This window comes from Lynx canadensis, chromosome B3 (genome assembly GCF_007474595.2).
Source record: "Lynx canadensis isolate LIC74 chromosome B3, mLynCan4.pri.v2, whole genome shotgun sequence".
Classification (NCBI taxonomy): domain Eukaryota; kingdom Metazoa; phylum Chordata; class Mammalia; order Carnivora; family Felidae; genus Lynx; species Lynx canadensis.
Genome location: NC_044308.2, coordinates 31,010,867 through 31,035,445, shown reverse-complemented (window position 1 = coordinate 31,035,445; position 24,579 = coordinate 31,010,867). Strand labels below are relative to the sequence as shown.

The 24,579-nt window shown below is 50.7% G+C and overlaps 1 protein-coding gene across 3 annotated transcripts; it reads left to right on the top strand.

Annotated features, from left to right (window-relative positions):
• The first annotated feature begins 69 nt into the window (after positions 1–69).
• PPCDC (phosphopantothenoylcysteine decarboxylase) lies at positions 70–24,381 on the top strand. Of its 3 annotated transcripts, none has more exons than XM_030317669.1 (6): positions 70–123; positions 4,405–4,616; positions 18,437–18,532; positions 19,409–19,537; positions 23,226–23,394; positions 23,811–24,381. In XM_030317669.1, exons 2-6 carry the CDS (start codon positions 4,479–4,481, stop codon positions 23,894–23,896), a joined length of 618 nt encoding a protein of 205 aa, XP_030173529.1. In that variant the 5' UTR covers positions 70–123; positions 4,405–4,478; the 3' UTR covers positions 23,897–24,381. The 3 variants fall into 3 exon arrangements, with proteins under 3 accessions (XP_030173529.1, XP_030173532.1, XP_030173531.1); XM_030317671.1 differs by having other exon boundaries at positions 113–133; XM_030317672.1 differs by lacking the exon at positions 4,405–4,616 and having other exon boundaries at positions 75–123.
• The last annotated feature ends 198 nt before the right edge of the window (positions 24,382–24,579 follow it).

The window sequence follows — 24,579 nt, the reverse complement described above, 5'->3', positions numbered from 1 at the left end:
ACGTAGACAGCCGGGTGCTCTCGTGAGACTACCTGCTAAGCGGAAACGGCGGGAGTGGCGGCTGAGATCTCGCGATATTTGGGGCTGCCCGAGACGCGTCTGGTGCTGGAGAGAAATCTCAGGGTACTTGGAGGTTGTGTCCTCTCGGCCGGGTGGTAGGGAGGTTCGAGGAGCTTCGCTTGATTGTGTATCTGCGACTGTTTGTGTGTGACCTTACTGTCCCTGCGCGCGTGCGTGTGAGTGTGAAGGATGTGGGTCTGCAGGTGTGTGTGTGTGACCTCAGTTTCCTATCTATGCCGGTGAAGCTCTGCTCGCCACTGTGGATTAGCCGCTATGTCTGCGTAGGGACTGTTGAACCTTTGGGACTGAATTTACCTATCTGCCCGTGGGCCGGAGCGTTAGGGACTTCTTTCTGGCTCGAGTCCGGAGTGGGGGATTTGTATCTGTGCGTTCCCACCCCTGCTTTTTGCTGCACTGCGATTGTTTAGTGCCGTTTAACTAAATGCATTTAGTGCCCTATCGGTTCCCCTTATTTTATTTTATTTTATTTTATTTTATTTTATTTTATTTTTTATTTTTAGTGTTTATTTATTAGTTTTGAGAGAGAGGGAGACAATGCGAGTGGGTTAGGGGCAGAGAGAGAGGGAGACACAGAATCCGAAGCAGGCCCCAGGCTCCGAGCTGTCAGCACAGAGCCCGTTGGGGGTCTTGAACTCACGAGCTGTGAAATCATGACCTCACGAGATGTGAAATCATGTCCCGAGCTGAACTTGGGTACTCAACCGACTGAACCACCCAGGCGCCTCTCAGTTCCCTTTATTTTAAAAGTTAGTAAAATAGAAAATGCAGAGCCTTGGCATGTTGGAATTATATCCCCTAGATCCTCCTAAAATTGCTGAATGGTATTTAAAAATTAGAGTGAGGCTAAATTTTGCCAGAAGAAAACTTCCTACTGTCTTTAGAAGTGTTTAGAAGCCTGTACCAGAGGATAAGTAGGAGACATTCCTAAGTAGGGGAAGTGGTGAATGTCTGGGGAGCAGGGTTTTTCCCACACATCTCTTGTAGTGGCTGTAACCACCTTGCTCCTAGCGTGTGTGTGTGAATATGTTACATATGGTTTAATGTAATACAAATATATATAAAATATGTACAATGTGGCATATAATATATGTATATATCCCCAACACGTGGGCTTCAGGAGTGCCTAAATGGGATTTCAGAAGCTGCGGAGTCAAGCATCCCTGCCTCTAGTGAGCGAGAAGAGCAGTCTTAGCAGATTGCCAGCCCCTTGAGCTCTCTCTTGAGTTCCTTGCCTTACGTTGGAGCCAGGGATTTAAAGTGCCCTGTGGCCTTTTAGTGTCTTTGGGTTTGGGAGCAGGGTGACATTTGGGGGAGCTAGAAGTTGTTCATTATTATGGGGGCAGAGAGTAGAGTGTGTTGACTGGTGGGGGAGAAGGCCAGAGCAGAAGCCAGCAGTGAGGGCATCCTGGCTCCCTTTCCCCCAACCCCCCATGTTTGGTTCTGCTTTGTCCTAGGCTCCAGCCCCTCACTGTTCCTGTGTTGAGCAGGGTTCTTACTCTCTGGCCCTTTTTTTAGCCCTGGTTCTGTGTGGCTCCACACATGCCCCTATTGTGACTGGCAGGTATTCCTGAAACCTTTACTTTGCCCTAATTACACTCAACAGAGGAGGCTTACACATCACAAGCTTGCCACAAGCTGAGGCTCTTTATTCTGGCCCTGTCTTTCTAAAGGGTAGATAGAGAACCTGCCATTTTTCTGGCTGTGGCTTACCTGCATGACTGATGTCCTGGGAGCTTGAGGCTCAGTAATCATAGGCTTCAGCCCTACAACCTCTCTGCCTGCCAACTCTTCCTGCTGCTCAACAGTTCCTATGAGTCCAGCAAAGCTCAGAAGAATCAAGCACTGTCAACAGCTACCTTGGCTGTGTAAATAGGTGGTTCCAACAGGAACTAACTAGAGTAATGGGCCTACTGGTTTGGGATTTGATCTTTTTTGAGCGTAAACATAAAGAACTGCCAGCTATCACCCTTCACATAACTGTTGGGTTGAACCAATTTGACCTCGCCTTCAAACGGTTAAATTATCCACTTTCTATTCCTCAAGTACACCTGCCCCCCCCCCCCAACCTGCAACACGCACACACTTTTCTAGAAAGGTAGGTAGGCTTTGGCCCTTAGCAAAACTTGCTCAGTAGGCTAAGTAGTAAATCTCGGGCTATACCACCTAACTGTGAGGAAGTAGTTGAAGTCGCCAACATGCATTTGTGCCCTAAGTTTAGCTGATTATTTTCAGTAACATGTTCCTTGGGAATGATCATCAGCTTGATGTAGAGGAGGTTAAGGGTCTGCCAAAACAAAGTTCAGTCTCTGGTTTGGCACCAGTTGGCTGGGGCGGGACAGTGTCAGGGTTTGAGATCTGGAAGGTAGGTTTCCCTGGAGAGTCAAGAAATGTGTTCCCATCACCTACTGAGGGTGCTAATCAGCGTGCTGATTAGACCTGGGAAGGAGCTTGCAGATAAGCCCTCTAGACCTTGCCAGTTGCTAACAGGGCTCCCCAGGCCCTGGAGTAGACTCAGTTCTGCTCTGGGCAAGCATGGCCCTGGCTGAGGCCCTGATGTAGAGCAGAGATTGAAATTACTGGCAAATGGAACTTTGGAGGAGTCTTGCTCTAGGGAACTGGCCTGTGCTTAACCTCCTGCTGATTAACCCCTGGGTCTGGGCCTCTGGGAGACCTTTCCAGTAGGAGTGGGATAATAGACCCAAATATGATCCTCAGCTCATGTGGGTGTGTGCTTGAGTCTCGAAGGCAAATACTGGGCAAAGAGACCCTAGGGAGCCAAGGGGTCGGTGGAGTGAAGAGGAAGACCCTTTGGGTGTGCAGTCACTGAGGTAGCCACTGCGTGACTCACAGATGCTTCTCCTTGGAGTTGGCCTTGGTGTCCCCTCTTGCTGCTGATTCTGCCCATTTTGAGTGCATCTGCCAGGACTCTGCTACAGAGAGTCCTCACTGCTCTCTTTTATACATTGACTCAGGTTTCAGCTGGAAGGAGATCACCTGGTCCTACCTCCATATTTTTCAGATGAAGAGACAGGTCCACAGAGGGAAGTACCCAGAACTGAGGTCACACACCAGCTCGGGAGCCCAACCATGGACAGGGCTTAGGGCTCCTGCTTCATCAGCCAGACTTCTGTGCCCCACCTTGCTTTAGAAGGTGCAGTTTATTATTCATCCAGCAGGTGCCTGGTGGTTGACAATTAGACCTGGTCACAGTGCAGGGAGCTTGCTGGTGGCAGCAGTGGTGGTAGAGAAGTATAGAGGAAGAGGCAAGGAAACAGATGAACAAATTGAATCACTGATCACCAGAAAGGTGCCTCCCAGAATAGGGCCCATCTCAGATGATTGCAGGTATGACACCTGTCTTCTCAGCTCACTTCCCTGAAGGCAGTGGCATGTTTTCCACAATTCCTTTGCCCAGTGCTAGATTTCACTGTCCCTCAGTGATTGTCCTGATGGAGCGGGTACGTTTTGCTGGCCGAGCTTGTAGAGTATAGGTTTTGGTGTGTCCATCAGTCATATTATCGTGGGCACTGGTTTCTGGCAACACCTGAGGGCCAGAGGAAGAGACTAAGCAGCTGGTCTCATGGGGGTGGCCAACATCCCTTTTATGCTTGTTTCTTCCTGGACTTGGATTTGTAGGGTTTGAGATACTGGGACAGTGACAGAGAGGCCAATCTCTCAACTGCCGGGAGCACCCAAGTCCCCTTGTTGCCTAGGGTTTTACCACCTCTCAAGCATCCCTGCACCTGTCCCATCCCGCTACTCCCTTCAGTCAGCCCAGCCTCCTCCAATCTCCGCGTCCTGGGCCCCTTCCACAGTCGGCGCCAGCACTGTTTTTCTAAAATGAAAACTCACCCTGGCCCTCACTGCCCTTGGCCTAATTGCAACCTTACCTCCTGCTACCCCCAACCTCCCATCGCACTTCAGCCTCATTACTAAGCTTCTCCTTGTTCCCCAAACCTGCCGCCTTCCTTAGGCCTCTTCACCTTTGTGAGATGGTTCCTTCTTGCACAGTTATTTTCTTCTGTCTCTGGAAAACGTACTCGTCCTTCAGGACTGAACCTGAATGTCATTTTTTTGGTCTCTGACTTTCTCAGACAGTTACTCCTGGGCAGGCACTCCCCGGTATAGATGTTCTTCACAGCACTGGGCTGTGTTACATGGTGACTGACTTGTGTCTGGTGAGGGTATCTGACCTCATTAACTTGTGTTCTCCCAGCAGCTGGGACTGCTGACCCCTCTGCAACCCCAGCATCTGGCCCTAGGTACTCTGTACATTTTGGTCGAATATATGAATGAAGTGGGTACCCCTTGTTCTGCTTTTAGATTTTAAATCCTGATAGAGCCCTCTGGAGGCCAGTCCTGGCAGTTTCCCAGGATTCGAAGCTATCAGACCCCACATGGAATCAAGTGCGTCATGTCCAGCACATGCTGCACCCTTGGCGAAGAGACAGTTTCGTGTCCTCGTGGGTGTCACTGGGAGTGTGGCAGCCCTGAAGTTGCCTCTTCTGGTGTCTAGGCTTTTGGACATTCCTGGCGTGAGTATCCTTATTAGACGGGCATGGCAGCCTCTGGCCTTGGAGAGCTGCTGCTCCTGGAGCCAGCCCATTTTATGCAGTGCTTGGGGTTTTTGTTAATGGTGTTTGTGGAAGCCCTCTGTGTGCATTGATGTGTAGGGGGTCCCTGAGACAGTCCAGTATAACCCGGAGCTAGATTAGCAGGTGTGGACAGAGCGTGAGGGGAGGAATGCTTTGCTAGTGGAGGGTTTGTGTTCCCATGTGTTGACCCTGGTTCCCTGAGGTTCTGGCGGGGGAGGAGGCTGGCTGCAGAAATGTAGCACATTCATCAGGTCCCCTTGCTGCATTGGACTCCCTACCCCTGCTTCCACTCCGTCTCGAACACTGCAGCTCTGTTCTCCCTCTTTGTTAGACACTATGGCTGTCCTGTCAGTCCAAATGCACTGGAGCCTTAGGGGTACCCCATTGCCTGTGGCTCTGGTTTTAAACCGTTCCTTCATGTGTTCAGAGATGCCTAGGGGCCACCACAGTGTACTGGGGAGAGGTACCTCAATTTTGATTAGTTTTATGTTTTTATATATATTGGGCTTCTGGGGCAGATTCTTCTGTGGGGAAAGTTCAAGGCTTTAGACCGTGTGAAAGCCAGCAGGTAAGAACCTCATTTCCTTGTCTAGTATCTAAGGTCCTACATTTGTCTGTTGAACGCCCACTGCCTATACTCCACCCTGATGGCCTTTGCTTTGGCCTGGCCCTGCCAGGCTGTGCTGCCCTCCTGCTCCTCTGCCTCTCTAAATTCTGCACAAATACTTCACAAGGAAGCCTTCCTGGCCTGCCTCAACCCATGTGGCTTTGGTCTGTTCCTTTTCAGACTCATTTGATGAGGGGTGCCTGGATGGCCAGTTGATAGAGCACACAACTCTTGATCTCCAGGTTGTGAGTTCAAGCCCCAGGTTGGGCATAGAATTACTTAAAAATACATAAAATACTGGGGATACCTGGGTGGCTCGGTTAAGCATCCGACTCTTGGTCTTGGCTCAAGTCATGATTTCATGGTTCGTGAGTTCGAGCCCTGTGTTGGGCTCTATGCTGACAGTGTGGAGCCTGCTTGAGATTCTGTCTCTGCCTCTCTCTGCCCCTTCCTGGGTTGCATGCTCTCTCTCCCTCTCAAAATAAACAAACAAACAAGCAAACAAACAAACAAACTCATTTGATGCATTAAAGAAAAACCAGGGTGACTCCATCCGTTAAACATCTATCCAACTCTTGGTCTCAGCTCAGGTCTTGATTCAGGGTTGTGAGTTCAAGCCCCACATTGGGCTCCATGCTAGCCGTGATGCCTACTTAAAAAAACAAACCATGGAGCGCCTGGGTCACTCAGTCAGTTAAGGGTTCGACTTTGGCTTGGCTCATGAGCCCTGCGTCGGGCTCTGTGCTGACAGCTTGGAGCCTGGAGCCTGCTTCAGATTCTGTGTCTCCCTCTCTCTCTGCCCCTCCTCCACTCATGCTCTGTTTCTCTCTCTCTCAAGAATAAATAAGCATTAAAAAAAAAATTTTTTTTTTTTTTTAAAAACCCAGAGATGGGCAGTAGTTAGAGTGGTAAAAACAGATTTTGTTCAGAAAACCTATCACAATACGGGAAAAGAGGCCTCAGCATAGAACTAGGTTTTGATTACAAATACAAGGAAGAGTGGGGATTTATAGGCAAGGAGCCAGGTGGAGGGCAGTGGATGGGAAATTACTAAGAGGAAACATCAGGAATAAGGAGGGTTCTGGCTACACTGCCCTGACAGGATTCTTGGTGCAGGCAAGCCAGGGTGATGAATCACCCGGGGGGGGGGGGGTTGTTGAGGGATGAAGAGCCTGATGAGCTGTCCAGGCTGGTTAGACATTGAGGGTGGGGGATTCTGGCTAAACCCACTTAATGGGAATCTTGCTCTTAAGGACCAGGCCCCAAGATGGCCCTAGTCAAAAAAGGGACACATAGGAGACTGACTAGAGTTTGACCATATCTTGACCAAGATATGGGATCATTGGTTGCCTTTGATATTGTTCATGTTGTTGCCCATTGCTTTTGTGTGTACACTGCTGGGGCCCAGGCTGTGCTTTTTCCTTGTATCTGCCCCATAGCTTAACGTGTAACACAGGTGCATGTACCCAGTGTGTCCAGCAGGGGGCAGTGCTCACCTGCAGATGACCATGTCAGCACGGAAGGCAGGGGTGAGAAATCTTTCATTTTTTTTTCTTCTTACTTTCCACAAACTTCTACCCAGAAAGTCACCCCCTCACTCCACCCCTCATGCGGAACAAGCAGTGAAAGGCAGCCAGGGATGCCAGCCAGGTCAGAAGGGGGAAGGGAGGTAAGTCTCATGGATGCTCTGAGGCCAGGTGCTGGTACTGCCCAGAGCACCACCTGTGGCCTCCCGCACCCAGACACATGCCCAGCACCTTTGGTACAGCTGACTAGTTACACCCGGAATGCGGGGGAGGCCTGGGGCCTGGAAAGGGTTGTTGCAGCGGTGACAGCCTCTGCCCCCTCCGGAGGGAGGGAGCCATACAGTTCCCTTTTCCCATAGCCCCAGAGCAAGTGAATTTCCGGACTGGGGGTGAGTGGGGGCAGGGCGTCCTATCCCAGGAAACAGATGGGCAGCCTCAGAGCGGAGGGAAATGGCAACTCCACAGCTTCCTGTCATCCCACACAGCCAGCATTTACAGGGGTGTGAGGAAAGGGTTGCCTGAAGTGGGGAGGCTCTCCAGCCCACCCCAGGCCTTCTGGCCTGGCCCACTGTGGGGACAAGCCTTGTGTGGAGCAGGAACTTTGCTCTCCCTCTCTGGCTGGAGTTGAAGCTGAAAGTCAGGCAGCAAGAAGGGCACTGACCTAGGAGAGAGGACTCCATGACTTGGCCTCTTGGAGCCTGCCTTTCTCATTTATGTTTTGTTTTTTTTTTAACATTTATTCCTTTTTGAGAGACAGAGTGTGAGTGAGGGAGGGGCAGAGAGAGAGGGAGACGCAGAATCCGAAGCAGGCTCCAGGCTCTGAGCTGTCAGCATAGAGCCCGACGTGCAGCTCGAACTCATGGACCTCGAGGTCATGACCTGAGCTGAAGTTGGACGCTTAATTGAGCCACCCAGGTGGCCCCTGCCTTTCTCATTTAAAATAAAGCTGATTGGGGTACCTGGGTGGCTCAGTTGGTTAAGTGCCCAACTTCAGCTGAGGTCATGATCTCGTGGCTCGTGAGTTCGAGCCCCACATCGGGCTCTGTGCTGACCGCTTAGAGTCTGGAGCCTGCTTCGGATTCTGTGTCTGCCTCTCTGCCCCTTCCCCGCTCGCACTCTCTCTCTCTCTCTCTCTCAAAAATAAACAAATATTAAATTAAAATAAAGCTGATTAGTGGGGCACCTGGGTGGCTCAGTTGGTTAAGGGTTACACATCTGACTCTTAAACATCTGACTCTTGATTTCAGCTCAGTTCATGATCTCGAAGTTCATGGGTTTGAGCTCCACACTGTGCAGAACCTGCCTGGGATTCTTTCTCTCCCTCTCTCTCTGCCCCTCCCCTGCTGGTGCTCGCTCTCTCTCTCAAAAAATAAACTTTAAATGAAAAATAAAGCTGATTACTGCCACCCATCCCCTCAGGCTTTTGTAAAGGCTTCAAGAAGGGATAGAAATAAAAGTTTCTCATCTTGTGCCAATAACTGGGTGCAGCTCCTGGCACATGGACGCACTTACCAGTGTGTGTTTCCTCTCCTTCACCCTTTTCTTTCCCCTTGCTGTCATGTCCTTTGGGCCAGGCACGTGGTGGGGTTGTTGGGTTGGTGAGAGACAGCCCATGTGGGAAGAGCCGTGGGAGCCACAGTCCATCTGCTCCTGTGGAGGGGCCTGCCACCTTCTCACCTCTTCCTGCAGATAGAACAGCTCTCCAGAGAGCCTGGGTTTGCTTGGCGGAGTCCTTGTGAGGTTTTGGTAACCAAAGGGGGATCCTTGCTTGCCTCGTGTTGGCCTCGATGCAGTGGCTTTCCCTCTCGTCCTACCCCCCGCACTCCCCTTACTCCCTGATGGTACTGATCTCCCCTTTGCCGTCTTTCTGGGTCACCCCCAGGAGCAGTCTTTGTCACTTGGAAAGGTCCTTCTCAGCCCTTTGCCTACATCGTGAATTCATATGCTTGGGTCTTTTCTGAGCTCCCTGGGCATCGCTAGAGTTTGACCAGCAAACAAGCATCTGAAGTGTGGGGTGCAGGGAGCTGAGTGAGTCTGCAGACATGGCTCATAACTGTAGGTATACTTAATTTAATTGTGCTTTGTACATATCTGAGTTTTCTTACAAATTGAAAATTTGTGCCAACCCTGCATCGAGCAAGTCTACTGGTGCCATTTTTCCAACAGCATTTGCTCACTTTATGTCACATTTTGGTAATTCTTATAATATTTCAAACTTTTCCATTATTTGTTATGGTGATCTGTGATCAGTGATTACAACTTGCTGAAGGTTCAGATGAGTTAGCCTTTTTTAGCAATAAGATGCTTTTTAAAAATTTACTTTTGAGAGAGAGAGAGAGAGACTGCGGGAGGGGCAGAGAGAGGGAGACAGAGAATCCAAAGCAGGTTCCAGGCTCAGCTGTCAGCACAGGGCCTGAGGCGGGGCTCAAACTCACGAGCTGTGAGATCATGACCTGAGCCGAAGTTGGACACTTAACTGACCAAGCCACCCAGGTGCCCCAGCAATAGGATACTTTTAATTAAGGTATTGTTAGAAGTGGGTGAGAGAGAATAAAGTATCCTCCAGACTGAGAAGGCACTTTGAGCTACTCCATACCGTTTATAGAGATTTATTCAGGGTAACTTACTGATGAATGGGAGGGCAGGCAGGTTGGGCAGATGATGACCGAGGCGCTATGCAGCTATTCTCTGCAAAGTCTGGACCTTAATCCACAGCTTCTATAGAGTGCAGGTCATTGTGGTGAGGTCAGAGTAGTTTTCTAATGTGGTGCCCTCTGTGCGCAGATCTTCTGTGGTGGTTTTCTAAAGTGATGCCCTCTGGGGCGCCTGGGTGGCTCAGTGGGTTAAGCGTCCAACTTTTGGTTTTGGCTTAGGTCATGGTCTTGTGGCTCGTGGGTTCAAGCTCCGCATCGGGCTATGTGCTGACAGTGCAGAGCCTGCTTGGGATTCTCTTTTTCTCCCTCTGTCTCTGCCCCTCCCTGCCTCTCTCTCTCTAAATAAACTAAAAAAAAAAAAAAGCTTTAAAGTGATGCCCTCTGTGTGCCTGTCATATGTATGTTACCTCAAGTGGCTCCCTCTGTCCAAACAAACCTTCCTGCATTCTGGTCAGGGCATACATACATGCATCTGCGGGGAGGTCATTGCACAGGATGAACAAGATGGAGAGTCCAATATGGAGTCGGTGTTGTCAGCACTCCTACAGCACAATCCTGCAGATATGCGCTTTGCTTTTTCAGACATAATGCTCTTACACATGTAAGAGACTACAGTGTAAACCTGACTTTTATATGTCCTGGGAAACTGAAGAAAGTTTTACTGTGATATTTGCTTTATTGCAGTGGTCTGGAACCAGACCCACCATATCCCAAGGTATGCCTCTACTCCTGATTCACCAGTGTGCCCAGGCATGGCTAGAGCCAGACCAGGGAGATTGTGAGGGGGTGCTGGAGAGGGGTGGATTTGGCCTAATGACCCATATACCAGCATTCAGGAAGAATGGTCCTTGCAAAGAAGCCTTGGAGCCTTTATATGATCGGGGAAGTTGGATAGTGGGGGTCAGCTGTACCTCAAGAGAGGCAGCTGAGCAAAAGGATTCTGGGCAACTTAGGTCTTCATATGTCCCTATTTTTCTCAGCCCTGCAATGAAGGGGTTGGGGGGGGAGTACTAAAATGATCTGTCTCCAAGGCCTCTTCTGGCACTAGTGGTGGAAGGTTCTAGATGTGAGGGCAGAAAGGAATAGGACCTGAAGGCAGCCTGGGAGAAGGTCCTGGGATTCTGGAGCTTCAGGGCGCTTTTGCAGTTCCATAATTGTCATGTTAATTGGGCTGCAGTTCTGTCTGGGCACTCTTCTCTCTTGGGAGAAGACAGACACCTCTTTAGCTTTTGCCAGGGCAGAAGTCAGCAGGGCTGGAGCCGGAAGGGGATTTCTAAATTTTTTTTTTTTTTTTAGTATTTTTTTAAGTTTATTTATTTTGAAAGACCACATGCAAGCAGGGAAGGGGCAGAGAGAGAGAGGGAGAGAGAGAGAATCCCAAGCAGGCTCCACACCATCAGTGCAGGGCCCAACACGGGGCTCGAACTCACGAACCATGAGATCATGACCTGAGAGAGTCAGACACTCAATTGACTGAGCCACCAGGCACCTCTGGCAGGGGATTTCTAAAGGTGGAGAGAGTCTGCCATTTGGGGAGTTGGCAGGCCTTGAGCTTAGAGAAGGTTACGTTTCTAGAATGCCTGTCAGGACATTCAGGGCTGTCAAGGGTGAGGGGAAGAAGTTCCCACTCACGTGCAGGGTGAAGTGAATTCTGCTTCTCTGGAGGACCATTTGACAGTGTCTGGAGAGGTCAAAAGAGTTCATAGCTCTTGATTCACCTGTAGGATTGAATCCTATAGTGTGCCAAAATTCACCATATGTAGGAGGATGTTCATTGTAGCATTGTTTATAATTTTAAAACAAAAAAGTGGAAACAAAACATCCAAGGAGAGAGAGAGCTTTGGTGCAGCCTCACAGTGGACGACAGGTGCCCTTCAGAACAATGGCTGGATCTCTGTGTTGATGTGGGACTGTCCTCAAGATAGAAATGAAATGAGTTTGGTACAGGAGTTAGCAAACCATGGGCCACAGGCCAAATCTGGACTCATTACCTGCTTTTGTATGGTTTGTGAGCCGGGAATGGTTTTTATATTTTCCAGTGGTTAAAAAATTTTTTAAAGAATATTTTGAGAGCACAAAATTACGTGAAATTCAAATTTCTGTGTCCATAACGTTTTATTGGAACACAGCCACACATTTGTTTAAGTATTGCCCGTGACTGCAGTCTTGCTACTACAGAGTTGAGTAGTTGTGACAAAACCGAAAATAGTATCTGGGCCTTTATAGAAAAAAGTTTGCTGACCGCTGGCGTATTGTCTGGTTCCTTTTCTATGTTCACATATCTGAGTTACTGCCTACAGATTTTCCTCTGGAGGTAGTTACCTTTGTGCAGAAAAGGGGGCAGGAAAGGAGACTCACATTTGGTATCATTGTGTTCAATCTTAATTTTCTAACCTCTGTGTATATTTTTAAAATCAGTGGGACTCTTAGTGGGAATATTATGGAACATTCTTTGTAACTGTATGCTTTTTTTTTTTTTTCTTTAAATGCTCGCTGAGGAAAGGAAGCAGGAGAAACAGGACCTGGTTTGAGGTTTTCCTTTCTTTCTGGGCAGGGCCCACCTGCCTGCTCTGTGGTAGTGTTGTGGAAAGGGGTGTGTTCAATAGCAGTGGTCTGAGGCGCTTATCTGGGCTTCTGCTGATTTGGCCAGCCCCTTCCGTCCTTGGCCCGCTCCTCCAGGGAGTCAGCTCTGCAGTCTGCCTCTCAAGTTCTGTTCTTGAGAATTTTCTGTAGTTGGGGAAGGGCACAGAGGGATTGGCAGCCTGGTCTCACTTGAATGGCAGGAAGGGCTGGTGAGACCAGAACACCAGCTCCCCCAGGAGGCCCACAGGGAGGCCCAGGAGAGAATGGCTCCCCCCCCCCTCCCCCCCCGCCCCCAGAGCCTGGTGGGAAAGGGCAAGGGCCACAAGAGGGCTGGGACAGCATAGTGAGCTGGATGGGCCCCTGAAGGCCATGTGGTTTAAATGGCTCATGGCTCAGAAGGGGAAACCGAGGCCAGAGAGGAAGGGGATTCGCCCAAGACCACCTCCCCCCACCTGGCCCCCATGTATATAGTAGACTCAGTAAATGTTTGACAAGTCAAGGCATCATTATGAGCTGGAACATTATAAGTTGGGACACCCACTCAGCCAACCGGAACACTCTGGGGTATTTGTTAATGAGGCCGCCACTGCCACAGCTCCCCACCCTATGTGCTAACTGCTCTGGGCACCAAGGGTCCTTTTTCCTAGTATACCCTCCCACCCCCGCCCCCATGCTCAGGTTTGGGTCAGCTTTTTGGCTGCTCTCCAGGCCCTGGGCACTGCCAGTGTCAACACCGGTCAGCTCAGTGTCAGAGTCTCTGCTGTGTGTGTCAGCCCAGAGGCCTGAGCCACCAAATCTTGTAGGTTAAATCATGGCAGGTGCTTCCACTTTAGAATCCTTACAGCCTCCTGTGGAGCCATCATCACACGCCCTACTAGAAACACCTGCTTTTTTGGGGCCACTCAGCTGGGGGTTCCCACTGGGTCTCTCCTTTACTTCTATATGCCAGAGCTGTGCTATCTAATACAGTAACCACTAGCCACATTCAAATTTAAATTTAAATTATTAAAATTAAATAAAACCAAAACTTCAGTTCCTCAGTCACTCTAGCCACACCTCAAATGTTCAGTAGCCACATGTGGCCAGAGACTGCCATAGGGGACAGCACAGGTATGACATGTTTCTATCGCTGCAGAGTTCTATTGAATAATCCTGCAGCGTGGTCATTCTCAACTGGGGCAGTTTGGCCTCCCAGGGGACATTGGACTACGTTCAGAAACATCTTTGGTTGTCTGAACTTGGGGAGGGGGTGCTGCTGGCTCCTGGTTATAGGTAGAGGCCAGAGATGGGATTGGAGGGGAAAAGTCAGGCCATGGGATTTGTCTCAACCTATGGCCGTGACAGTGCTGCTTCCCAAGATCCTTTGGTAGTCTGCCCCAGAGGCAGCCGGGCCAGACTCGGGGCCTAAAAGTCAAAGTGGAGGTTTCATCCCAAAATCTGTTTCCATTTCCCCTCTCTGACTCTCCAGGAACCCCAGATGGGATTGCTAACGTACCTTCAGCAGAGAAAAGGAAACTAGACTTGCCAACTGGTTTCAGGAAGGAACCTCTGTAAATGCCAGGCAAAATGCAGACAGCTTATATAATAAAGTCTGGCCAAACCTCAATCGCATCACACAAAGAAGTTCAGGTTTTAAATATTAGATATAAAAACTCTTGGCAGGGGTCTCACTAGGGGACCAAGCACAGAGCTGCCTTTCAGGAACTCTCTAATGTGGGGGAGATTGTTTTCATCCCAGCCCTACTTCTACCAGGACCCAGGGAGGGTGTAAGAGAAAAGAGGGTTCCTGCCCCTCCAGGGCTCCTTGGCATTTGCTAGGGGAAAGGTCAGGGTGAATGAGTGAATAGTCTGAGTTATTTAGTATTTCAGAAGGTAACCCAACATATCCCTTTTTTTTTTTTTTCCTTTTAAAGTGTGTGCAAACCCAGGACCTAGCCTTTGGCTCCTAGGACATTTGGCAGAGTAAATGAAAATGAAAGAACAAAGCCCATGGGGTTGATGAATCAGATCAAGTGACATCCTTCTAAAACCAGAAAAACTGGCCTGGGCCTGCTGGACAGCCTGGGGGTCAGGGTCACTGCCAAGGAGAGGTAGCTGCTTCAGTGGGGTCAGGGGACGGGCAAGGAGAAGGTTGGCTCATCACATTCTCTTCATTTGAGGTAAAGACATTGACCCCAGGACGCTCCCTAACAATGACTATGTAACCTGGGAGGGTAGCCAGAGAAGGAATTGATTTAGAGACTGGGGGAGGAGCTCAGAGGAATAATTCATGCTGGGGCCCAGAGTGGGAGGCTTACCTGGCCCCCTGGTCAGAACTCCCTAGGGGCCAGAGAAGGCAGGGCTCAAACCGTGAGTGGGGATGTAGGCGTAGCTGAGAGGGAGGAGGGAGCCCCAGAACAGGGCCATTACCAAATTGGGAACGTTTCTGAAGGCTGGCCTTTGGCACAGTCCTCACTTGAGAACTGGCAGGCATTTTGGGAGTTAGGGAAAGTAGGGGAACTAGATCTTCAGGAAGCTGCTTTCTGTATTTCAGGATAGAGGATGAACTGGAATGTTCCTTTTTTTTTTTTTTTTAAACATTTTTTTAAGTTTATTTATTTATTTTGAGAGAGAGGGGAGGGGAGGGGCAGAGAGAGAATCCCAAGCAGGCTCTGTACTGTCACAGTGCAGAGTCTGATGTGGGGCTTGAGCCCACAAACCATGAGATCATGACCTGAGCCGAAATCAAGCATTGGTTACTTAACCGAATAAGCCACCCAGTTGCCCCAGAAAGGATCCGTTTTTGATTCTTTCCCATCATCTCTCACCCCCACCTTGTGGACCTTGTGGAAGAACTTTTCTCTTGACCTTATGTTCAGGATTTGGATTCATGTCTCAGCGGGGCTCCTGATGGTGGTGCTAAGAGGACTGAGATCTTAGGAACTCTCTGTGGGCCTCCTCTGGAAAGTGGGATTTACCAGGGAAGCGTGACGGACCAGAAAAGTAGCTGTGCACTTATAGGCTGGGGTTTGTGGTTTAGCAGCAACAGGGGTGAGAAGAACTCTTTTGAGTTTGCTGATTGCAAACTCCGTATATGTCAGCAGGAGGATGTTGCTTCCAGAAGAGCTGATGTGGGCTCAGGCTCTGTAGGCAGACACTCAGTGGGTGCCAGGGACTTTTACTCCAGGTCGCCTGAGCCTCACCAAACACCGGGCAGGCAGAAGAGCTGTCTCCCACCTCTGAGTTCTTCAGTTCTGGGAAGTTTCCTTTAATTTCTCTCATAATTTTCTCACCTCCATTTTTCTGTTCTTTCTGGAACTCAGATTTTGGACCTCTTGAATTGATCCTCTGACTTTCTCATCTATTTTTCTAACATTACCCATCTTTTTTTATCTTTTCTGTTCAGCTTTCTGGAAGATTTCTTCTAAACTTATATTGCGTTTTCTATTTTCCTGTTTATAATTTTAATTTCCAAGGCTTTTTTTTGTTGTTGTTCCCTGAATGTTCATAAAAAAACATTAGCATCTGATCTCATCTGATCTCATCTGATCTTCCAGAGTGTTGACATGTCTTAACTGCTGGTTTCTGGGTTTTTTTTCTGTTTGTTTGTTTTCATTTTCATTTTTTAATTTTTTGGTCCTCTTTTCATTCTTGGTTTATATCATTAAAAAATCCCTTTACTTTTATTTCGTTGGGCTTTGGGAGGGAGCAAAGTTGAATCCACATTATTTAACTGAAAGTTTATTCTTTTGTTTAACATTTATGTATCCTTTTTTAAGATTTTGTTTTTTATTTTTTAATTAAAAAATGTTTATTTACTTATTTTGAGAGAGAAAGAGAGAATCCTAAGTAGTCTCCACACTGTCAGTGCAGAGCCTGATGTGGGGCTCAATCTCGTGAACCATGAGATCATGACCTGAGCCAAAATCAAGAGTCGGATGCTTAACTGACTGAAGCACCCAGGAGCCCCTATTCTTTTTTTAATTTTAAAAAATGTTTTATTTATTTATTTTGAGAGAGAGCACGAGTAGGGAGGGGCAGAGGGAGAGACAGAATCCCAAGCAGGCTCTGTGCTGTCAGTGCAGAACCCGACATGGGGCCCGAACTCCAGAACTGGGAGATCATGACCTGAGCTGAAATCAAATCGGCATGCTTTACCAACTGAGCCAGCCAGGCACCCCAATATATCCTTTTGTTTTAAATGTGTCTTTTTTGATGTGATTGATGAATTTTAAAACTCCAATATGAGAGTCTGAATTTTGATCAGAGAACTTAGCTCATTATGTATTACTATTCTATTAGGGCTAAACTTCTGCCATCTTATTTAATGCTTTCTACTTGTCACGTGCCCTCTGCTTCTTGTTTTCTCTTTCCTCTCCTTTATCATATAGATTGAGCTTTCTTCTGCTGGTTTGAAAGTTGCCTATTCTTCTGGTTACCTCTGACTTACCATTCCCATAACTTACCTTGTCACTGTCTTGTGTCTTGAGAGTCTCAGCACCATTCTGCCTCCCTCTGCTCTCCCTATCTGTGCTGGGCCCATGGGCTGAGCTCTGTGGACAGATGGCAGCCCTGTTCATCTGCCTTTTTTTTTTTTTTTTTTTTTTTTAAGTAGGCTTCAAGCCCAGCGTGGAGCCCAGCGTGGGGCTTGAACTCACAACCCCGAGATCAAGACCTGAGCTGAGGTCAAGGGTCAGATGCTTAACTGACTCAGCCACCCAGGTGCCCCACTGCCATCTTGTTCAGAGCTGTCCTAGAAAGGGCTCCAGTGCTCACTGGGAGTTTGGTTTAAATGACCTTTAAAAAGGTCACCGAGGGGCGCCTGGGTGGCGCAGTCGGTTAAGCGTCCGACTTCAGCCAGGTCACGATCTCGCGGTCCGTGAGTTTGAGCCCCGCGTCAGGCTCTGGGCTGATGGCTCAGAGCCTGGAGCCTGCTTCTGATTCTGTGTCTCCCTCTCTCTCTGCCCCTCCCCCGTTCATGCTCTGTCTCTCTCTGTCCCAAAAATAAATAAAAAAAAAAATTAAAAAAAAAAAAAAAGGTCACCGAGGTTTTGTGCAGGTTCTGGGGATGCTAGGTTCTAAGGGGAGTGAGAGAGAACGGACACGCCTGAGAGCTCTCCAGCAGAGCTAGGAGCGGCAGACCTGAAGTTGTGCACTCTGTCTCTCTGAGACTTCTGCTGCCTGCTGCCGGCTTTGCTCTTACATGCTATGCAGAATGCTGTCGCTTGGTAGGCAGGAAGCATGAGGGGGCCCTCAGTGACACGGTAGGGAGGGTTGGGGGACCGGAGTTGGCACGGGCACGTCCCATTCCGAGAGGCGGCCGTTACACGATACCTGCAGTACCACCATTATCAAGTAGGAATGTGGGCTGGGCCGTGCCAGAGCTTTTAGTTTTCAAGAGAAGCCAGGAAATTGGATTTTCTATGTGAAATCTCCTGATTTGTATATATTGGCTCAAAAATGTTTATAACCTCATGCAGGCCAAATAGCATGTCTGTAGGCTGGATCTGGCCTGCATGCCATACGTGATTCCTGTTCTAGTCAGCTGATGATCCTGCCCTTGTCACCCTTGACTCTTCTCTCTCCTGGATAAATGTCCCCCAGAGATATCTCCTTCGCCTCCCAGCCGCTTCTGAGCCCCTTTACTGTGCCGTCTTAGTTTAACATCTCATTTTACAAATGCTGGCAACTGGTCTAGCGCTGTCCACACTACGTGTGCTGTTTCTCACAACCGTTTGTTCTGAGCACCTTAGCCACCCCCCCCTTGTTTGCTTTATTAATTACTTGTGAATGAGTAGTGTGGAGGTGAACTTCATTTTTGCCCCATGAGTGAAGGGCACACTTCCAGGTTTGGTTTTCCTGGAGTCTGTCTGCAACCAGCGCCCCCGAGGCCTGGTTCCTAGAAGTAGAGAAGGGACCGACCGCCTATTTTCTCTCTGGGGCTTGGATACAGCCACTGCAAGCCAGGCCCCAGCTCCCTGGTACCTTGGCCTGCAGAGGGCAGGGTTGCGGTGTGGATTAGAGCTCAGGACCTGTGAGCCTCTTTGAAGTGGCCCCTCCTGCCTTCTGCGGCCTTCTTCCCCTGCATTCCTTCCCGGCTGCCTCTGTCTTTCTGCCTGAGTGGCAGGAGCCTGCAGCTTTATATGCACTGGGCAGTTGGTGACTCATTCCTCGGCAGCCCCTCAAATAGGGAAGTGAAACAGCCACATCTGGTGGGGCCTGACCTTTGGGTGACAGCGGAAGTAGCTATGCAAACATGGGGCTCCCTGCCGAGGAGGGAGAAGTCTCCACAGCCAGGCCCTGAAGAAAGCATTTGCCTGGCCTGGCCCCGTGTGGCATCCAGGCCTGTGGCTCTGGTAACAGTTTTCTTTCCCTCTCTCTCCCCGCCTCTATTTTTTTTCTTGGTGACAGCTGGAAGTAGCAGTGGTCACCACCGAGAGAGCCAAACATTTCTACAGCCCCCAGGACATTCCTGTCACTCTCTACAGCGACGCTGATGAATGGGAGGTCAGTGTTGGGGGCCCCAGGGCTGAGTTCCATCGTGTTTCCACCAACGGGACAGGAGTGTCCTCCTTGCAGTTCATAGTCCTGGTGGCCAGAGCAGACAGGCCGGGCTCAAGTCAGTGGTCAGGGCCCTCTGGGCAGAGGCGATGAGGAAAACATCTGTCTAGCTTCTGGCCTGCGGGAGGCCTGAAGTCTCCTCCCACCCCAGGCAGAGCTCAGCTTTGGCCCTGTGCCTGAGGTGGAGTGTCCTTGTACTTATCTGGGCTGATGAAACCACAGAGGAGCTCTGTTTCCCACCACCCTTGTCCACGTGGCTCCCAGTGTCAGGCCTGTCGAGAGCGCCTCACTTCCCACGGCCACTGGGCTCTGCTTCTCCTCTCCCGCAGAGGGGCGGGCACCGGCCGATTCACCAGACGTCGAGTGTGGGCCTCACAGGGGTGCCCTGCCAGGCATTTTTAAACATTCTCAGCCTAGAACATTTCTGGCTGGCCTGTCTTCTCCACCCCACCCCCTCCATTCTCACCGCCCCAGAGCCCTTCCACTGGCTTGGACAACCCAAGCATCCGCCTCAAGCAGACAGGCCAGGAGTTCCCTGCCAGATGTCAGTTCTCTTGAAAACCAAACCATAAAGGGAATAGCTTGGAGAGACAAGGGGCGTTTGTTTCCTCAGGCCTGGTTTCTCTCAGGCGGTTGGCTCCACAGCCGGTGCTCACCAGCTTAGCTATGAGAGGAACAGCAGTGGACTCGGGCCGGGGTGCTCAGGTGGTCTTCCTCAGTTTCTGACTTAGTGCACCTGGCCTGCGTTGCCCCCCCACGGCTTCCTCCCTCCATGCTGAGAGAGTAGCTAGCTCAGTGACCCCATTTCCTTCCCTCTGCCAGATGTGGAAGTGCCGATCCGACCCCGTTCTCCACATTGACCTGCGGAGGTGGGCAGATCTCATGCTGGTGGCTCCTCTTGATGCCAACACCCTGGGGAAGGTGGCCAGTGGTATATGTGACAACTTGCTTGTGAGTGATTCTGCTTGCTTCCTCCCTGGGCCTCACTCCCAGTTTGCTGAGCTGCAGGACTGCCTTTGTATGGGATTCTTGCCTTGGAATTCTTTATGGTGGGCTGGTTTGCCCCCTGGACCCCCTGCCCTCCACCTGGTCTCACCTGTGTTCCGGCAAGTGGGCACATGGATGGACTCAGCTTGTATGTATTCTCTGAGGGCATCCACCTCTCACCTGCCCCTTGACACTTTGTCCTTCGTTCACGGGCTACCCTCCACATGCTCGTCCGTTGGTCTCCCTGCCTGGCCCCGTTGCCTGTCCCCCTTAGCTCTGCCTTCTCCCCAGGATCTGGACATCCACATGTGCAATCTGATAAGAGTGTTTACTTCCTCATGGATCTCTTGTGCACACTTATCTCTCCTGTAGCATTGGCCGCAGAAATGCGGTTTTCCTGTATGTTCTGGAAAACTTAGAGAGGAAGAGAGGAGCAAGGGTGAGAGGTGCCAGCCGGTGGATGGTGGAGGAGAGGAACAGAAGTCCAGCTACACAAAGTGGGGATTGTCTTAGGCCTAAGGGACCTCCAGGGAACTGTTGTCCTTAAAGGCCTTGTTTATGTGATCATCCTGGGAGGAGCTAGGTGTGTGATCTCTCTCCCCTCCTCCCTCTCCATTGTTACCCACTTCCCTTGTGCACTGAGCTTTTCCCTATCATGAGCCGGCCCCGTGCTGAGGGACCCATAGGACACTTGGAGCTCTCAGTCTGGAAGGAGAGGGTTTTTGGTTACCCGTACAGGTGAGAAGGGAATGTGCTCTGGTGTGTGGTACAGCCTTAAATGACCCCAGTCGGTCCTTTGACAGTGGAGTCACCACTTTGCACAGTTCTAGGCATATAGTAAGTGTTCAGTGAATACTGTATGTACGAGGTAATTATTCTACTTTGGCAAAGAGCAAAGAGTTTTTCAGAGTTTAATGTGATAAGCTGGGCCAAAGTTTTTGGTAGTCAGACAGGAACTTAGTCTCCTTGTATGCTTGTTGATGGGTGCATAAGGCACTTCTCGAAGAATCTGCTAGTGACTGAAGCATCATTTGAATAAGAGCACAGGATGACCAGAAGAAGAGCAACACACAGATTGTGTGGCAAGGAGCAGGGGTAGGGGGGTAGAGAGAGGGGCGAGCCTAGGGGCAGTGTTACCAGGAAGGCTTCCCAGTGGGGCTGGTGCATGGCTGACCGGGCAGTAGGAGCAGGTGAGGCTCTTGGCCACTTTCATCTCAGTGGGTCTGGGCTGTGTGTGACCTCTGGGCTTCCCACTGGCTGGCCAGCACTAGCTGGTGGGATGAAACACACTGGCCTCTGGGCGTCATGCCCTGGGCTGGGCTGGCTCTCCGAGGGCTCCTTTCTTCCTCTCCAAAGTGCTGCTTCCTTTTTTTTTTTTCATCAGAGCTGCTCCTACTCCCTGAAGTCTTGGGGGTTCCCTCCTCCCGAGTTGGCTGAGCAATGTAATATGTTCCCCCAGGAATTTTTTTTTTTTTTTTTTTTTTTTTCCTCAAAAGGTTTCACTTGAACACACAAATATTTCAGGCAATTAGAAATCTCATAAAGTTTAAATTGTCGTCATCCTTGCTCTGTGGCTCTGTCCTCACTCAGAAGATATTTTGTCCTTTTATCCCTGAAAAGATCACCCTGCTGCCCCCTTCCTTCAGACCTTGTCCCTTTTCCAGGACCCAGAACTTGTGGGGCCTTTAGAGCAGCATGCTACCTGTGACCTGTGACCTGTGCACCAGGCCTCTAGGCCCTTGGCCTGGGTGCTGTGCATCTCCATCCGCCTTCTCACCTGCGTGGGCCCCGGCCCCTTCTGTGTGCTAAATAGCCCAGCAGAGGGGCACCTAGCTGGCTCAGTCTGCAGAGCATGCAACTTTTGATCTTAGGGTCGAGTTTGAGCCCCACGTTGGGTGTAGGGATTACTTAAAAAAAAAATTTTTTTTTTTAAATATCTAAGCAGATCTAGAAACAGGAGGTGACTTCCCTGGGTCACCAGTCAACTGGGAGCTGGCCTCCTGATCAGAATCTAGGCCTTCTCTCCACCCAGGTGGGTTCTCAGGGGCAGAGCCTGAGGTACTGAATACAGCACTGGCCAAACAGATGTGACTGTAGGAACTGACGCCTCCTTTCATCCCTCCTGCTGCCAGAAGGTTCAGAGGAGCTGTGGTTTGTCCAGGAAGCACTGAGCTTTGAGATGAGGTGGGAAAGCTAGAGAGGCATGAGACACGGACATTACTGGTTTCTTCTCTGTTGGTGTGCTTTGCTTTGAAGACACTCAGAAACCCCAGCCCAGCCCCCACTGTACTTGACACTCAGGGGGCTCTTCTAGGTATGTTCGTGACTTTTGCAGAAGCGGCAGGTGGCACGGGGCCAAGAGGAAGTGTGACTGAAACTGTCCACTCAGCCCAGTTGCCAAATTGGGAGGACTTGGTGGGAAACAGACGCTGGTGTCTGGGACTACACAGGCAGCCAGATCCTGAGGCTGTGTGCTGTCCCACTTCCTTCCTATCCCCAGGAGGGGGCAGGGGCACTGAGAGGGGTAGGCATCAGCTCTGGCCTGTTCACGGCATTGTCTTCTGGACTCCCCCATCTTTTACCAGATGGGTTGCGCTTCGGGGAAGGGCTGTGTTGACCACTGTCTCCCCAAGGGGCCCACAGCTGGAAAGGAGGTGCTGGAGCAGTGAGGGCCCAGGGGAGCACGCTCCTGTGGGTCCCAAGGCTTATTTCTCTCCCAGGCAGCGCCTGGTCCAGGGAGCCTGTGCCTGTAGTAATCACAGGAGCTACTGTTTCTGGAGCCCGTACTTGAGGCCAGGCCCTGTGTGAAGAGCCTTAAGCGTGTTCACCTTCTGTGCTCACAACCATCCAGTGAGCTTTTGCAGAGAGGAAGCTAAGACTCCTGAGGTTAAATTATTCATCCAGGTTCTCACGGCTAGCAGTAATCGTACATAGCACAGCCAAGATTTGAACCAAGGTCTGTGTGATTCTGCAACTCACTGAGCTGGTGGGTCCCTCTCACAGCTGCTCTGGCATGCACGTGGCGGGATGGCCTCGGCGGAGGATCACACTGGGTGGCGTGCAAACCTTCATGCCCCGGATCATTGTCTCCGTGGGACTGTGGGGAGTGCAGCTTCCCCATCTGGGAAACAGGACAGCACCTTCTTTGCAGGGTTGCGGTGAGGGTGCATGGGATAATACATATGAGAGAGTTTTTGTCACGTGGCAGGTGTTCTCATTGCCCAACTCTAGTCAGCCTCGAAGTAGAGCCTGTGTTGGGGTAGGTGAGCCGCACCTGATGAGTGGTCTGAGCCTTCGCTTTGGGAGGTAACTGTGAAGCTTGACTTCTGCTCACCTGGCTGCTTTCTGTCTGTGGCGTGTGTCCCACAGTGGAGAAGCCTTGTGGTTTGGCTCAGAGGCACCTTTCTGCATAGGAGTGGAGGTCTGCGTGGGGGTGGCTGGGCCATTGCGAGTGTTGGAGGACCTCCTGTGTGTCAGGCCCTGTGCCAGCACCTGTGGAGAGGGGGAGAGGGGGAGGAGATTCGAGGTAGGGGGATACAGACAAGTGTCACCCGGTCATCCCAAGCTGGCTGCGACCCAGAGGATGGTGGGTAGGATTTGGGAGTCCAGAGCAGCAGGCACCCGCCTGCCCCACTCCGGCCCTTCTTCACAGACCTGTGTCATCCGGGCCTGGGACTGCCGAAAGCCCCTGCTCTTCTGCCCGGCGATGAACACCGTCATGTGGGAGCATCCCGTCACCGCGCAGCAGGTGGGCCTGCTCAAGGCCTTCGGCTATGTGGAGATTCCTTGTGTGGCCAAGAAGTTGGTGTGTGGAGATGAAGGTGGGCATCTGGCCAGGCTCACGGCCCAGGGTCGCAGAAGGGCTCAGCTCTGGGGTCACACCCCAGTGTGTTGTGACCTTGGGTAAAACCATTCTGTGAGCTCAGCTTTCTCATCTGGGAAATGGAAGTCCTATTTCCTCTCAGAGTTGGTAAGATTAAATGAGGTAGTGTTTGTAAAGGGCCTGCGTTGTCCCTGGCACGCAGCCCATATACAGTCATGATGCTCCCGTAACTGTTACTGGGTCCTGTCCTGGGGGTGCCTTGGAAGGGATTTGATGGGTCTGGCTCAGGTAGAGGTGGCTCTGGCCTTCAAGGCTTTGGGCTTTGGGTGGAACACTCGGGGGGGCATTGAGCAGGGTGGGTGGGGGATGGGCCCTGCCTCGGTCTGCAGGCCACAGCAGAACTTTGCTCTCTAGGTCTAGGGGCCATGGCTGAGGTGGGCACCATTGTGGACAAGGTGAAAGAAGTCCTCTTCTGTCATGGCGGCTCTCAGCAGAGCTGAACCTGGGACTTCTGTTGTTTGTATCCTTCTGCACCCTGCGTGTTTTCAGGCCAAGTCTATGAAGAAGATGGACATCGGCAAAATACAGTGAAGACTTCTGGGTTTACTGAGTAGGGGTGTAGCCTGGGCCTGCTCCAGAGCCTCCCCAGGGGCCTCACTTGCCTCAGGTTAAATTAGACCAAAGGCCCAGATCCCAACTTCTTGCCAACTAAGAGATGGCTGCATTCTGGGCCCCTCCCCACCTTCTCCTGGTATAGGCATAGCAAGCTGCTGCTGTGTGGCCCTGTGCTCTGGGAAGGGGACTGAGGGAGGACTGAGAAACCTTGATTCTGCATCGTGCAGGGGAGCCGCTTCAGCTCCTTGGTGGGGTGCCCAGCTGCCATGCAGAGAGTCAGGGAAGCCTGTAAGTTGGCAAGATGCCGAGTTTCTCCACAGACCATGCTGTGAGATCGGGGGTACTGGGGAATAAAGAAGAGTGACTTTTAGGAGACTGTGTCTTTCCTTTACCTGTGGCCTCGGAGATCAGGGGCATTGCTTGGGGTGGCTGGGGGAGGGTCTGGGCTGACAACTGACTGGCCAATATCATATGGTGGTTAAGGGCAGAGGGCTCTGAAGCCAGACAGACCCTAGTTCAAATCCCAGCTCTGTCATGTGCTAGCAGTGGACCTTGGCTCAAGGCTCAG

Coding starts and splice junctions, on each gene's coding strand:
- PPCDC (XM_030317669.1), top strand. CDS start 4,479: ATGGAATCAAGTGCGTCATGTCCAGCACATGCTGCACCCTTGGCGAAG. Junction 4,617..18,436: donor GGCTTTTGGACATTCCTGGC/GTGAGTATCCTT, acceptor TCTTGGTGACAG/CTGGAAGTAGCAGTGGTCAC. Junction 19,538..23,225: donor GTATATGTGACAACTTGCTT/GTGAGTGATTCT, acceptor CCTTCTTCACAG/ACCTGTGTCATCCGGGCCTG.